The 14785-nt window shown below is 39.1% G+C and overlaps 1 protein-coding gene across 4 annotated transcripts in view; it reads right to left on the bottom strand.

The window, feature by feature from the left end:
* Positions 1 to 241: 241 nt before the first annotated feature.
* Positions 242 to 14785, bottom strand: part of LOC115209223 (protein phosphatase 1 regulatory subunit 37) — an 84320-nt gene continuing 69776 nt past the window's right edge. For 2 of the 4 annotated variants that reach the window (XR_004998429.1, XR_004998428.1), the window contains 3 exons: positions 9469 to 9562; positions 9270 to 9347; positions 242 to 571 (listed from right to left, as the gene is read on the bottom strand). Coding sequence is in view for 2 of the 4 variants with exons in the window: in XM_029777493.2 (XP_029633353.1) it covers positions 9474 to 9562 (89 nt within the window). In the remaining 2 variants the exon portion in view is untranslated. The remainder of the gene's footprint in view (positions 572 to 9269; positions 9348 to 9468; positions 9563 to 14785) is intronic. The other 2 variants (XM_029777493.2, XM_029777492.2) reach the window with 1 other exon arrangement.

Genomic DNA, 14785 nt, shown 5'->3' with positions numbered 1-14785 from the left:
TAAATAAAGTCCTTTTCTTACCATATTTAAAGATTTTTTTTTTCTTATAGACTATTATGAAAGACACTTGATGTTAGAAATTATCCAAAAATTTTCCCAACATTATTATTATTTATTTTATTATTCAAGGAAAATTAGCATCAAATTAATTATTTTTGTCAACTTTGCATTCTAATAATTTTATTTGAATGTTAATTTCTTTGAAGTAACACAGTAGAAATAATTTTAATGTGATTGCTAAATCTTTAAGCCATCAAATATCCACAACTAATTTTGATGAAAAGAGATGTAACAGACTACGGAAGTGTTTTTTTTAAGAAGGATTAAAGTAACATACATTGGAAATAGTAGATATTTTCGAAAATGGCATGGGGGGAAAAATAAATTAAACTTTGTAGGGGAGCATTAAAATAAAAGTAATTGTGCTCTTGTAAAACTATTAACAATATCTGACTAACAGAAGGGTGGCAATTAAGGAATCAAAGTGAGAAAGAATTAATTTGAAAAGTTTGTGGGTCATTCTTTTTAGAATGTTATTTTAAATGAAGCCAGGATTAACGATTCCGAAAATCTGAAAAGAGAAATGAAATAATATTAAGAAAAACATTTTAATAAGTTTAATTAAATAAAATATAACATATCACTGCATAGTTTCAAATAAAGATCTACATACAAGGCTTGGTTAAGAACTGATCACAGCCAGACTTGTAATGGGTTTATGAAGAGTAAAATGAGATTTTTGGAGTATGGCTTTTATAAAAATATATTTTAGTGGTGCTACACTATAATAAAGCTCCAAAATGAAATTGTTTCTTAACAACAAGGAAAAGCAATTAAAACATTTTAGTGTCATGTATATGATTCTGTTTGTGTTGTTTCAAAAGGAGTAATTAGCAAGAAAGTTTATTCCTGTATTCATGAACTTTTAATCTAAAGCATCAAAATGTAAATAACAATATACTGGTAACATACTGTGAAGAGAGTGTAACACTGTATTATACCTAACACTTGTCAATGTTGACCTACATACAACCCGACTGTTACACTTGGCCAGTTATTTATGGTATTTTATTTATTAACAGTACCCAATTCAAGATTATGCGTCAAAATAATTGTTATAGCATTGATAGTTATAATACTGTTTTTGTTGGTGGGGATAAAGAAAAATATGATTTTATAAGTCATGTTGTAGGCTAAAACATACGTTGGAATGTCAAAAATAAACACTACACCTGTGGCTAGAAAAGGCAAGGTAACTTGTACTTATTTGGCTGCTTCAGAACCAAATAAATAAAAAGAGAAGCTCAAAACAATTGTTTCACTAAATTATGATTTATTAGACATGAGACAATAAAGATGTCAAGGATGAGATGAAATAGGATGCTGCAGTACTCCTTTTCTCTTCTGCAAAGCATCAGGTCATAATCTATATCAACTCTTAATAGATCTTTCGACTCTCTAAACAGTTTCTCATAATCTTTACTTTGACATTACTGTCGCAGCTTTTCTACAACTTTAATTCATATAAATACTTATATACATAGGCGCAGGAGTGGCCGTGTGGTAAGTAGCTTGTTTACCAACCACATAGTTCCGGGTTCAGTCTCACTGCGTGGCACCTTGGGCAAGTGTCTTCTACTATAGCCTCGGGCCGACCAAAGCCTTGTGAGTGGATTTGGTAGACGGAAACTGAAAGAAGCCCGTAGTATATATGTATATATATATATGCGTGTGTGTGTCTGTGTTTGTCCCCCTAACATTGCTTGACAACCGATGCTGGTGTATTTACGTCCCCGTTACTTAGCAGTTCGGCAAAAGAGACCGATAGAATAAGTACTGGGCTTACAAAAGAATAAGTCTCGGGGTCGAGTTGCTCGATTAAAGGCGGTGCTCCAGCATGGCCGCAGTCAAATGACTGAAACAAGTAAAAGAGTATAGTAATTAGTAAATATCATTTAGTTGATAATTGCTGATTTTATTACATCAGATGATTAATAAAATAAACTCTCCTTATGAAATAAAAATAGATTGAAGAACTGACTCCATTTTTCTTTCCTCTTATAAAATACATAACATTGTTGTTGTCATCAATATTATCTTTAAATCCACTTTTCCATGTTTGCATGTGGCAGATGGAATTTACTGACACAGATTTTCTACAACAGCACACCTTTCCTGTCTGCAGGAAACAGGTGTTTTCATTATTTTGACCAACCCCTGTATATATGTGTGTGTGTATGTGTGTATGTATATATGTGTGTATGTATATATATATATATAATAATAATAATAATATTAGGGAATAAATTATTATTCCAAACTTACAGGTGAAAGACCGAATTTCGTATATATAATATATGTATCATCATCATCATCATTTAGCATCCGCTTTTCAGGCTAGCATGGGTTGGATGGTTCAACTGGGGTCTGGGAAGCCAGAAGGCTGCACCAGGCCCAGTCTAATCTGGCAATGTTTCTACGGCTAGATGCCCTTCCTAACGCCAACCACTCCGTGAGTATAGTGGGTGATTTTTACGTGCCAGACGGGGCTGGCAAATGGCCATGATTGGATGGTGCTTTTTATGTGCCACTGGCATGGGGGCCAGCCAAGGCTGACAACGGCCACGTTTGGATGGTTCGCTTACATGCCACCAGCACTGGTATCACAGCTACAATTTCCATTGATGTTGATCGATTTCGATTCTCACTTGCCCCAACAGGTCTTCACAAGTAGAGTTTTGTGTCCCAAGAAGGAAAGGTATGCATAAGTGAACTGGCTACATCCCAAGTAGAGGCCACATGTTATGGTCTCACTAGTCTTGCCGGGTCTTCTCAAGCACAGCATACTTCCATAGGTCTCGGTCTCAAGTCATTTCCTCGGTGAGACCTAAAGTTTGAAGGTCGTGCTTCACCACCTCGTCCCAGGTTTTCCTGGGTCTACCTCTTCCACAGGTTCCCTCAACCGCTAGGGTGTGGCACTTTTTCACACAACTATCTTCATCCATTCTCGTCACATGACCATACCAGCGCAAACGTCTCTCTTGCACACCACAACTGATGCTTCTTAGGTCCAACTTCTCTCTCAAGGTACTTACACTCTGTCGAATATGAACACTGACATTACACATCCATCGGAGCATACTGGCTTCATTTCTTGCGATCTTACGCATATCCTCAGCAGTCATGGCCCATGTTTCACTATCATGTAGCATGGCTGTTCGTACACATGCATCATACAGTCTGCCTTTTACTCTGAGCGAGAGGCCCTTTGTCACCAGCAGGGGTAAGAGCTCTCTGATCTTTGCCCAGGCTATTCTTACTCTAGCAGTTACACTTTCAGCACACCCACCCCCGCTACTGACTTGGTCACCTAGGTAATGGAAGCTATTAACTATTTCAAGTTTTTCTCCCTGGAATGTTGTGGAAGTTGGTCTCTGCACATTTCCAGTGTTTATTGCTCCTGAGCATCTGCCACATACAAAAGCTATTTTCCTAGTTAGCCTTCCTTTGACATTGCTGTACCTCTTACGTGTCCATAGCTTACACTTGGTGCATCGTTTCTACCTACACCTTTTCTACAGATTGAGCAAGGCCATCTACCTGAAGTCATTTGTGATTTGTCTACCTTCCTATTTATTAGGACTTTGGTTTTAACTAGGTTGACTCTAAGGCCCTTCGATTCTAACTCTTGCTTCCACACCTGAAACTTCTCCTCCAGTTTTGATAGTGACTCAGCAATTAGAGCAAGGTCATCAGCATAGAGGAGCTCCCAGGGGCATCCTGTCTCGAATTCTTCTGTTAATGCCTGGAGGACTATGATAAATAGGAGGGGGCTGAGGACTGAACCTTGGTGGACCCCTACCTCTACCCGGAATTCTTCACTGTACTCATTGCCAACCCTCACCTTACTAGCAGCATCCCTGTACATGGCTTGCACAGCTCTCACTAACCATTCATCTATCCCTGGTTTCCTCATTGACCACCAGATAAGGGATCGGGGAACCCTGTTGAAGGCTTTCTCCATGTCAACAAAAGCCAGGTACAGGGGCTTATCTTTGGCTAGGTATTTCTCCTGCAGCTGTCTTACCAGGAATATAGCATCAGTGGTACTTTTCCCTGGTACGAACCCAAACTGCATCTCATCTAAACTAACTCTTTCTCTAATTAGTTGGGCTATGACCCTCTCCGTAACCTTCATTACCTGATCCAACAGCTTGATACCCCTGTAGTTATTTGTATCTAGGGCGTCACCTTTACCTTTGTAGCAGTTGACTATTATGCTGCTACACCAGTCATTGGGAATGACTCCTTCGTGTATCACATGGTTAACTATATGAGTGACTAGGCTATAGCCGACACTACCAGATATTTTGAGCATCTCTGCAGTAATTCCTGATGGGCCTGGGGCTTTCCCTGTTTTCATGCTTCTAATTGCCTTAGCTACCACGGAACTGTCAACTCGGATAGCTCGTCCCTCTGTTGGGTCAACATTCGGCAGACTCTCTTTATCCCATTCATTTTCTTTATTCTCCAAACCTCTCTCTTTGTATCCTCATTTAGCGCAAGTGAACCATCATCCATGCGAACACATTTCTCTCCTACCACATCACGATTCTCTCTCACACACTGTCTTGCAACACGAAATACCTCAAGTCTCTCATCCTCATGGCGCAGAACATGGGCAAACTTTTTCTTATCTGCTTCCCCTCTGGCTAAATACACCTGCCTCCTAGGTTTACCTTCTGGCAGTCTGATGCACTTCCCTGCTACCACCATTCTTCCAGTCCTTCCAAGCTTGTTTCTTTTGTCTAATAGCCCTGTCAACAATATTTTTCCACCACCACGTTATTTTGGGTCTTGAGGGGACTTTGCACCAACCACAGATCTGGTCAGTAGCTCTCAGCAGGTTGTCCCTTAGAAACCTCCAGTTGTCTTCTACCCCATGTGAAGCTATATCCCCTTCTATTTCGTCAAAGGCTTCAAGTAATATGTCTCTAAATCTCTGTCCATTTGTAGGATCTTTAAGCTTCCAGACCCTTCTTCTCCATGTTGGTCATCTTCTGGTCGTCCTCTTAGTCCTGATCCTAAAGTCACTAACTATTATTCTATGTTGTGGGGTACATTCTTCGCCTGGGAAGGTTTTGGCATTTATAAGCAGCCATCTTTCCCTTTTTCTGGCAAGGATGTAGTCGATTTGGCTAGTATGTCAGCCTGATTGGTAGGTGACTAGGCGGCTGGTAGGTTTCCTGAAGTTAGTGTTGCAAACCATAAGACTATTCGCATTGCAGAACTCCAGCAGCCTGGTTCCCTCCTCATTGTGGGAACCATAACCATAGCCTCCATGGAAGCCCTCAGCATGTCGTCCAACATACCCACTGAAGTCACCAGCCACAAAGAGAAGGTCCCTATTGTTCGTCGATGAGGTAGTCTGCAGTAGGGTGTCATAGAATCGGTCTTTCTGTCCATCAGGTAGCCCTGGCTGAGGGGCATAGGCCGATATAATGGTTGCTAATCCATGATGAAGCACTAATCTAATCTTAAGTATTCTGTCGCATACTCTGACTACCTCAATTACCTTATCTATCCATTTTTCAGCGATAAGTATACGCACACCCCCGACCCCGTCAGTGTTCCCATCCCAGAAAATCTTGTACCTGTGTTCCTTGCCTGTGAGGAACCTAGCAGAACCTCCTCCCCACCTCACTTCTTGAATGCAGCACATATCAACACACCTCCGTTCAAGCAACTCAACAATCTCGACATAACTAATTTAGAGACGAACCACCATTCCACATCTCAGGCAATGAAGAACCCATCCAAAGCCATCCCGTGAGACATATACCATACAAAATACTAATCTAAAATTTCAATAATATTGAACAGTAAGATTATTACAATCATATAATATATCAGAGCAAATACTTTTAAAATCACAGTGAATACCATACAAAGAAACATTCATCGTAAAAATGTTAATCTAAAATCAAATAAATCATAAATTGAACAATGAAAATTAATACAATAATATAACGTATATCCCAAGCATAGAGTTTGGAAGGACCAATTTTAAATACTATAGGAAATTACACACAAGGTACAGGAAATGCATAGCATTCTGCTTAAATAATGGAACTGCAGATACAATATCCTTGCATATCTCACGTCTCACACAAACATATATTATACATATATACGACAGGCTTCTTTCAGTTTCTGTCTACCAAATCCACTCACAAGGCATTGGTTGGCCCGGGGCTATAGTAGAAGACACTTACCCAAGGTGCCGCGCAGTGGGACTGAACCTGGAACCATGCGGTTTGTAAGCAAGCTACTTACCACACAGCCACTCCTACGCCTACTATATATATATACACATAAATACATATATATGTATACATGGCACATAAAAAGCACCATCCGAACGTGGCCGTTGGCAGTGCTGCCTCGACTGGCTTCTGTGCTGGTGGCACATAAAAAGCACCATCCGAACGTGACCGATGCCAACCCCGCCTCGAATGGCTTCTGTGCTGGTGGCACATAAAAAGCACCATCCGAACGTGGCCGATGCCAGCCCCGCCTCGACTGGCTTCTGTGCCGGTGGCACATAAAAAGCACCATCCGAACGTGACCGATGCCAACCCCGCCTCGAATGGCTTCTGTGCTGGTGGCACATAAAAAGCACCATCCGAACGTGGCCGATGCAGCCCCGCCTCGACTGCTTCTGTGCCGGTGGCACATAAAAAGCACCATCCGAACGTGACCGATGCCAACCCCGCCTCGAATGGCTTCTGTGCTGGTGGCACATAAAAAGCACCATCCGAACGTGGCCGATGCCAGCCCCGCCTCGACTGGCTTCTGTGCCGGTGGCACATAAAAAGCACCAACCGATCATGGCCAATGCCAGACCCCTCTGGCACCTGTGCAGGTGGCACGTAAAAAGCACCCACTACACTCGCAGAGTGGTTGGCGTTAGGAAGGGCATCCAGCTGTAGAAACACTGCCAGATCAGACTGGAGCCTGGAGCAGCCCCTGGCGCCCCAGACCCTGGTCGAACCGTCCAACCCGTGCTAGCGCGGAAAAACGAACGTTAAACGATGATGATGATGATGATGATGATGATATATATCTGTTTCAACACACAATTTCACAAAAAAAAATCTTGCACAACAAATATATATATATATATATATATATATATATATATTTGTTGTGCAAGATTTTTTTATGTGAAGTCGTGTGTTGAAACAGATATTGTTGTATTTCAGAATGGTCATTTTGTCAATTCAGCCAATAAAAACACACGCACTATATATTTGGCGTTATTTTGCTTCAGTGTTATTTATTTTTTACATTAATCTTAATCTTATTTCGGCCAGAGTTCTTTTGTCACACTCCTGTGACCTCATCAGTGGTACTTTGCTTTCTTTTGTTTTATTTGTGTGTGTCTCCTTACTAACCGTCAGTCATTTTGTATTTTTTCCTTCAGCTGACTTACCCCTTTCTTCATCTGAACAAAGGTATTATGTACAACTTACTTTGATTTTGTTTAGGTTCATGTAACTGGATTGTAGTATTGTATTTATTATTTACTATGAATATTTATTAGATATGACATATGTGCAGGCATGGCTGGGTAGTTAAGCAGCTTCCTTCCAAACCACAAAGTTTTGGGTTCAGTTTCACTGTGTGGCACTTTGGACATGTGTCTTTTACCTTTTAATATAGACCACCAGGCTGAACAAAGACTTGTGAATGAATTTCATAGGTGAAATGTGTGTGTGTGTGTGTGTGTGCTTGTACTTCCTCTTCTTGACACCTCAGGATAGTTGTAAATGAATGTTGCTACCATACAAAAGTTGTCATTTGTTTACAATATTCTGTGAAAACACAGTCTATCATGGGTATATTACCTTATTTAGAAACAAGTGAAGGATCTAACCATGAAAAAAAATTTGCCTGTAAAATCTGACACTTGGTAGCAAGGAAAATTGGACATTAAAATAATGATGACATTCTTAACAAATGTATTTGGTTGTGATTTTGAGCAAAGCCCTTGTAAGTATTTTCAACTCTGAGCACCTTTTCAAACTCCACCCATCTAACACCCATGGACATATTTACAAAGTCAGAAAACAGCACAGCTCCCATGACTTCAGGAAACTTTTTTTCACGCTGAGAGTTGCTGAAGCATGGAACAAACTGCCGGCATCGGTTGTTAGTTGTCGGAGCACTGCATCCTTCAAAACTTCCATGCTTCCTGAGATTCGCCAACACTACACTTGATTTTCTCCCCTCCGTGCACACACAGGCATGTATCTGACTCGTGCATTGTTTGCTTTCCAGACATTTCTACATTGCTGCATGTACTTTATATGCACTTTCTGACAAGTTGTGGTGCACCTGAGCACTGTATACAATAATTTCATTATTATTATTATTATTATTATTATTATTATTATTATTATTATTATTTATTTACTTCAAACTTTAGAGTGAATGGATGAGTCTAGGTTATACAACATGAGTAAATGTCAATCACAAAACCAACCCATCTACATAATAATTGTTGATTCATATTCTATGAGTTTAGAAAAACATGGAAAAATCCGTGAAATTAAATAAGCTTGCTCCATGAAATCATCAACATTTAACATCTATTTTCAATGCTGCCATAGGTTGGAAGGCTTGACAGAAACTGGGTTGCACCAAGTTCCATGGTTTGTTTCCACTTGATTTTTACAGATGGATGTCCTTTTGTAACACCAACCACTTTACAAAGTGTACAGGGTGCTTTTTATGTGGCACCGTCACCAGTGCTTTTTATGTGGTACCAGCTCTCACACCAATGCGTTGTTTTGGTTTTAAGATCTCAATTCTGTTGTGGTGAGTAGGTCTCCTTGAGTACAGCAATGCATCACATATCTTTGTCCTCTATCATCGTTTCCAAGAAGTGTTAAAAAAAAACTCACTATCCTATAATCAATATTCTCATTAAGATTTTTTTTTAATGTTTATTTTAGAAATGTTAATAATTTTTTTTAATCACTAAAAAAGATGCCATTATGTAGAAACAGATAGCAGTAGCAAATATCTAAGAAGTTTGTTGACATCTTTTTGTAGTAATAAAAACATTGTTGATATCATAACGGTATAGTTCAAACAAGAAATAAGCAAATATGAAATGATATATTTAACAGGGAAGACAATATAAGAATGAGTCATCAAAATTTTGTTCTTTTAAAGTTTAGTCAGAAAGAATGGATACATACTGTGATTTTTGAAAGCCTTCCCAGACCACATCTGTACTCTAAAGTTTGATTAGCACACATCAGAATGAGATAAAATGCCTAAATCAGAGTTAAGATTTCAAGGAAATTAGCTGGTGGTAACATCAATGGAATATCTAGAATAATTTGCTAAAAAAAAGAGTCTCAAATATATTAAATTGAAAATATCCAGTATAATTACCATTATTACTGAGATATGATATTATGATCTTTTTGAACTTGAGCCAACATATCATCCAATTCTTTTTCGTATTCTTCAGGAGTTGAAATCACATCTGTAGAAAAAAAAAAAAAAAGAATGCATAACTTCAACATTTACTAATGTAGAAAATAACAATATCATCATCAGCCGGTGTTTTAATTCTGGGTTTTGTCCCCATTAATGCGGATGGCCGGATTTACTTCGCTGCCATAGCAACTGCCCTCATGCTATCTCACCAGCTTGGGACATCCTCCTTTTTCAAACCAACCCCACCAATCTCCTCCACCTTTTCCTCGGTCTACCTCCCTTTCATGCTCCATTTACCTCAGATGCACTCACCCTCCTCAGAACATGCTCCTCATCCCTCCTCAACACATGCCCATACCACCTCACTCCATGTTGATTTTATTTTGCAATGAGGGAAGGTAAAAATGAAAGGATTCAAAGTTTTCAGAAATAAATTAGCAACTACAATCTATATTACATATAAAAGGTAAAAAAAACCCCACTTCAGTCATGAGTGATCATGGGATTGCACCTAGAAAGTTACCCTCTGAGGCAGATCAGGGAAGGTAGTTCTATAGAAGACCAGCAGTTGCCCATGCACACCAGCCTTCCCTCTCTACACCACGATGCTATCCAAGGGAAAGGCAAAGGGGCCGATACAGCTTGGCACCAGTGGAGTCGCAACTCATTTCTACAGCTGAGAGAACTGGAGCAACGTGAAATAAAGTTTCTTGCTCAAGAACACAACACATAGCCTGGTCCAGGACATCAAACTCACAACGTCGCAGTTCTAACCACTGAGCCATGAACCTTACATGACATATAGCAGTTTCTAATTTACCTATCCATAATTTTATAAAGTTGTAATTGTTTGGCAACAGACTTGATCTGAGACTGTATGTTGAAACTAAATCAATCACATTATGAAAGAGTCCTTTTAAGCCATCCCCCCCACACACACATAGAATCTTTTAAAATACGCTTTTCATTTATTTTTTGGTATCAAATTTTCATCATGGTTCCGGGTTCAGTCCCACTGCGTGGCACCTTGGGCAAGTGTCTTCTACTATAGCCTCGGGCCGACCAAAGCCTTGTGAGTGGATTTGATAGACGGAAACTGAAAGAAGCCCGTCGTATATATGTATATATATATATATGCGTGTGTGTGTTTGTCCTCCTAGCATTGCTTGACAACCGATGCTGGTGTGTTTATGTCCCCGTTACTTAGCGGTTCGGCAAAAGAGACCGATAGAATAAGTACTGGGCTTACAAAAGAATAAGTCCCGGGATCAAGTTGCTCGATTAAAGGCGGTGCTCCAGCATGGCCGCAGTCAAATGACTGAAACAAGTAAAAGAGTATGTCAGTGCAACTTGGTCATTAACACAGTTGCACAGCAGCTGTTTAAAACTTCATTTTTAGCGAATTCTTATCTCTTTTTTGTTCTTTTTTCATATTGAACTACAGCTGAGTGAACTGGAGCAACAATAAAATAAAATGTTCTGCTCAAGAACACAACAGCCCAGATCAGGAATTGAACTCACAACATCACAATTGTAAACCCAATGCTCTAAACCTTAAGTCATGTGCCTTCACACACACACACACACACACACACATAAGGTACCTTCATGTACTACAGTTCTGCAGAAATTAAGTTCTTGATTATGTAGATCAAATCTTATTTTAATTATATAAGGTAAAAAAAAATCAAAAGACTAATATAGAAACAACATCAATAAACTTACAATTAAATGTATTTATTTATATAATCTCTCTTTCTCTCTCTCTCTCACACACAAACTTCCATGTTATAACAACAATATGACATAAGTATTGATTTAAATTGCATTGTTTATAAAATTAGTTGTGTCTCAGTCTGTTACGTTGAATATCTGTAATCTATTTTATGATAAAAGTATATTGATAAGAGATTTGAAAATTAAATGATTTAAATCAATTTATCTGGGCAAGAAGTCATCAACATATATTAAAACTAATTCATAAGGAAAACTTTGATAAAACTTGGCATGATTAGAATATTTAGTGTTAGGTGTGAAAATTATTCACAGTAATAATGAAATGATCTACAAGTATATTCAATCTAAAGTAATATTTAGAGCATGAAAAGAAATAGTTTAGTTGAACAGTAATAATGATTTATTTTGATAAAGACAAATATATATTTCTAAGATATATTACTAAGGAAGTGAAGACAGTTAATTCATACAGCCTTGGTGTATTATTAGTAACTAGTGAGTACCTGTGGAAAATCCAGTTTAATATTTAGTTTTATAGTTAACTAGCAGTATCGCCTGGCGTTGCTCGGGTTTGTAAGGGAAATAACTATATAAGCATTTTTAGACATGTAAAGTATAATAGCCATCTCAATATGACTAACCACAAAGGGGGGGTGTTACTGTAGCTTTTTACGTTCTGAGATTTAATAATAAATTTTTTAGAGAGTTACTTCCCTTATATATGCCAAAAATGCATTAAAATGGAAAAAAATTATGGTAATTTTTTTTTTAAATCGTAGACTCATCATAGACGTGCGCTAATACCCAGAAGGGCTCGATATGAATCACGACTATAAGATACCTGGTTTTGGTTAAACTGCACCGCAAAATGTGCGAGTAGTTAGGAATCTAAATCGTAGGAGACAGACAGCACACAACCTCTCTTTTATATATAAAGATTACTTAGAGTAAAGTATATTTAAAGGAACTTACAGAGTAAAATACGTTCTTCATAATCATTTAATAATTAATAAATCATACATACAAATAAATATATATAAAAACTTATAGAGTCTGAACAACTGAAATACAGAGATAGTGAAAGTATCATAGCAGCTATATCTTTGATGAAGGATGGACAAAGAGAGAGAGAGAGAAAGAAAAACTGCCAATTATATTAGTAGATTATTATTTAATCAACCCCAAGGAAGTGGCAAATGTAACTGAACTAAAACAGTATGTTTCAGTTTGATTAATTGATATAGTGCCAGCCTGTTGGCTCAGCAGTTCATTCTTAGCACTGCCATATGACAGAGAGACTTAATTAAGTAGTCCATCCTGCTATTGTTTAGCTTCAGGTGAGCTCTATAATTAAAGGTATTTCATTTTTATTCTATCTTATCCAATGTATCCTTCCTTTTATAAGATGGCAGGGTATGATTTCTAGCAAGTCTAGTGACCATGTAGACGCTTACTTATTGACTTGTCCATGAAGTTGTAAGCAGCTCAGAAGGCTTCCAAAAGCAACCAGAAAATTATATACTTAACAAGTTTTTTGTAAGACTACAGCACTACCACCACCACCACTACTGCACCCTCCTCATCCACTACCACAGCCGTCATCATCATCATGTAACGTCCACTTTCCATGCTGGCATGGGTTGGACAGTTTCATATAGAGCTGACAAGCTTGGAGCTGTCCAGACTCCAATTGCCACATCTCCTGGTCCCTTGTCATTTCCTCAGTGTGGCCCAGTGTCCAAAGATCCCCTCTCACCACTTCATCCCATGTCTTCCTGGGTCTACCTCTTCCACAAGCATCCTCCATAATTAAAGCTTGGCACTTCTTTACGCAGCTGTCCTCATCCATAGGCATTACGTGACTGAACCAGTGCAGTCTTCTCTCTTGCACACAACATCTGACGCCTTTTATACCTAGTTTTCCTCTTAAATCCTTTACACTCTGTTGTGCGTGCACATTGACATTACCCATCCAGGGGAGCATGATAGTTTCATTTCTTTCAAGCCTTCACAAGTCCTCTGTAGTCAAAGCCCATGTGTCACTGCCATGTAACATAGCTGTATGTACACAGACATCATACAATCCTTCTTTCAATCTGAAAGAGAGGCCCTTAGTTACCCACAAAGGCAGAAGCTCCCTGAACTTTGCCCAGCCTGTTCTTATTCAAGCAACTACACTTTCAGAACTTCCGCCACCACTGCTAACTTGGTTTCCTAACTAACAGAAGTATCAACTACTTCTAATGATGGCTCTGAGCTTTTGAGGGAGTCCATCATCAGCACATTTTTACAGCTTATTGCACTTGCACATTGCTACACACAAATACTATATTCCCCATTAACCTTTCTGAGATACTGCTACATGCATCTTATCAAGTACAACATATTGCCACACCTCCTCATCCCTTGTCATTTCCTTACTGATGCCCAGGATCCAAAGATCCCCTCTCACCACTTTGTCCCATGTCTTCCAGGTCTACCTCTTCCACAGGTACCCTCCACAATTAGAGTTTCTCACATCTTTATGCAGCTATCCTCAGTCATGCACATCACAAAACATGCATTTGGTACAATGTATGAAGTTTCTACCAACACCCTTTTTACATATCAAGCAGGGCCATCTCCCAGAAAGGTCTAGTAATTTGTTGGTTTCCCAACTTACTAGGATTTTGGTTTTTGCTAAATTAATTCTAATGCTTTTAGATTCCAGGCCTTGTTTCCACACCTGAAATCTCTTCTCAAGGTTAGGTAGTGCTTCAGCTATAAGAATAAGGTCATCAGTATAGAGGAGGTTCTAGGGACAGCTAGTCTTGAATTCCTCTGTTAAGGCCTGGAGGACCAAGATAAACAGGAGGGGACTGAGAGCTGGACCTTGATGAACTCCTACCAGTACACTGAATGCATTGCTATACTTGTTGCCAACCTTCACCTTACTGGCAGCATCCCTATACATGGCTTGTACTGCTCTCACTAACCACTCATCTCTCCCTAGCTTCCACATGGACAACTAGATAAGTGAGCAGGGGACACTGTTGAAAGCTTTCTCCATTTCGACAAAAACCAAGTACAGGGGTTTATTTTTGGCTAAATACTTCTCTTGCAGTTGCTTAACCAACCCAAATCTGAACTGCATCTCATCTATGCTAACTCTCTACAATTGAGCTGTGGCCCTTTCTGTGACTTTCAACACCTGATCCAGCAATCTGATGATTCTGCAATTGTTTTTGTCTAAGGTATTACCTTTGCCTTTGTAGCAACTGACTATGATGCTGCTACACTAATCGTAGAGTATGACCCCCCCCCCCTCATGGACAACCTGATTTCCTATACAGGTGACCAGGCCATATCCTACTATGCCAGATATTTTAAGTGTCTCAGTGGTGATTCCTAATGGGCCAAGGGCTTTCTCTGATTTCATTTCATATCCTTAATTGCTTTATCTACCAAGCTACTGTTGATTTGGATAACTGGTCCCTCAGTTGGGTCTACATTAGGCAGACTGTCTTTCTCCCAATCATTCTCTACATTTAGC

The sequence above is a fragment of the Octopus sinensis genome, linkage group LG3 (genome assembly GCF_006345805.1).
Source record: "Octopus sinensis linkage group LG3, ASM634580v1, whole genome shotgun sequence".
NCBI lineage: Eukaryota > Metazoa > Mollusca > Cephalopoda > Octopoda > Octopodidae > Octopus > Octopus sinensis.
Note: the sequence above shows the minus strand (reverse complement) of the source record. Positions and strands in the feature narration are given on the sequence as shown.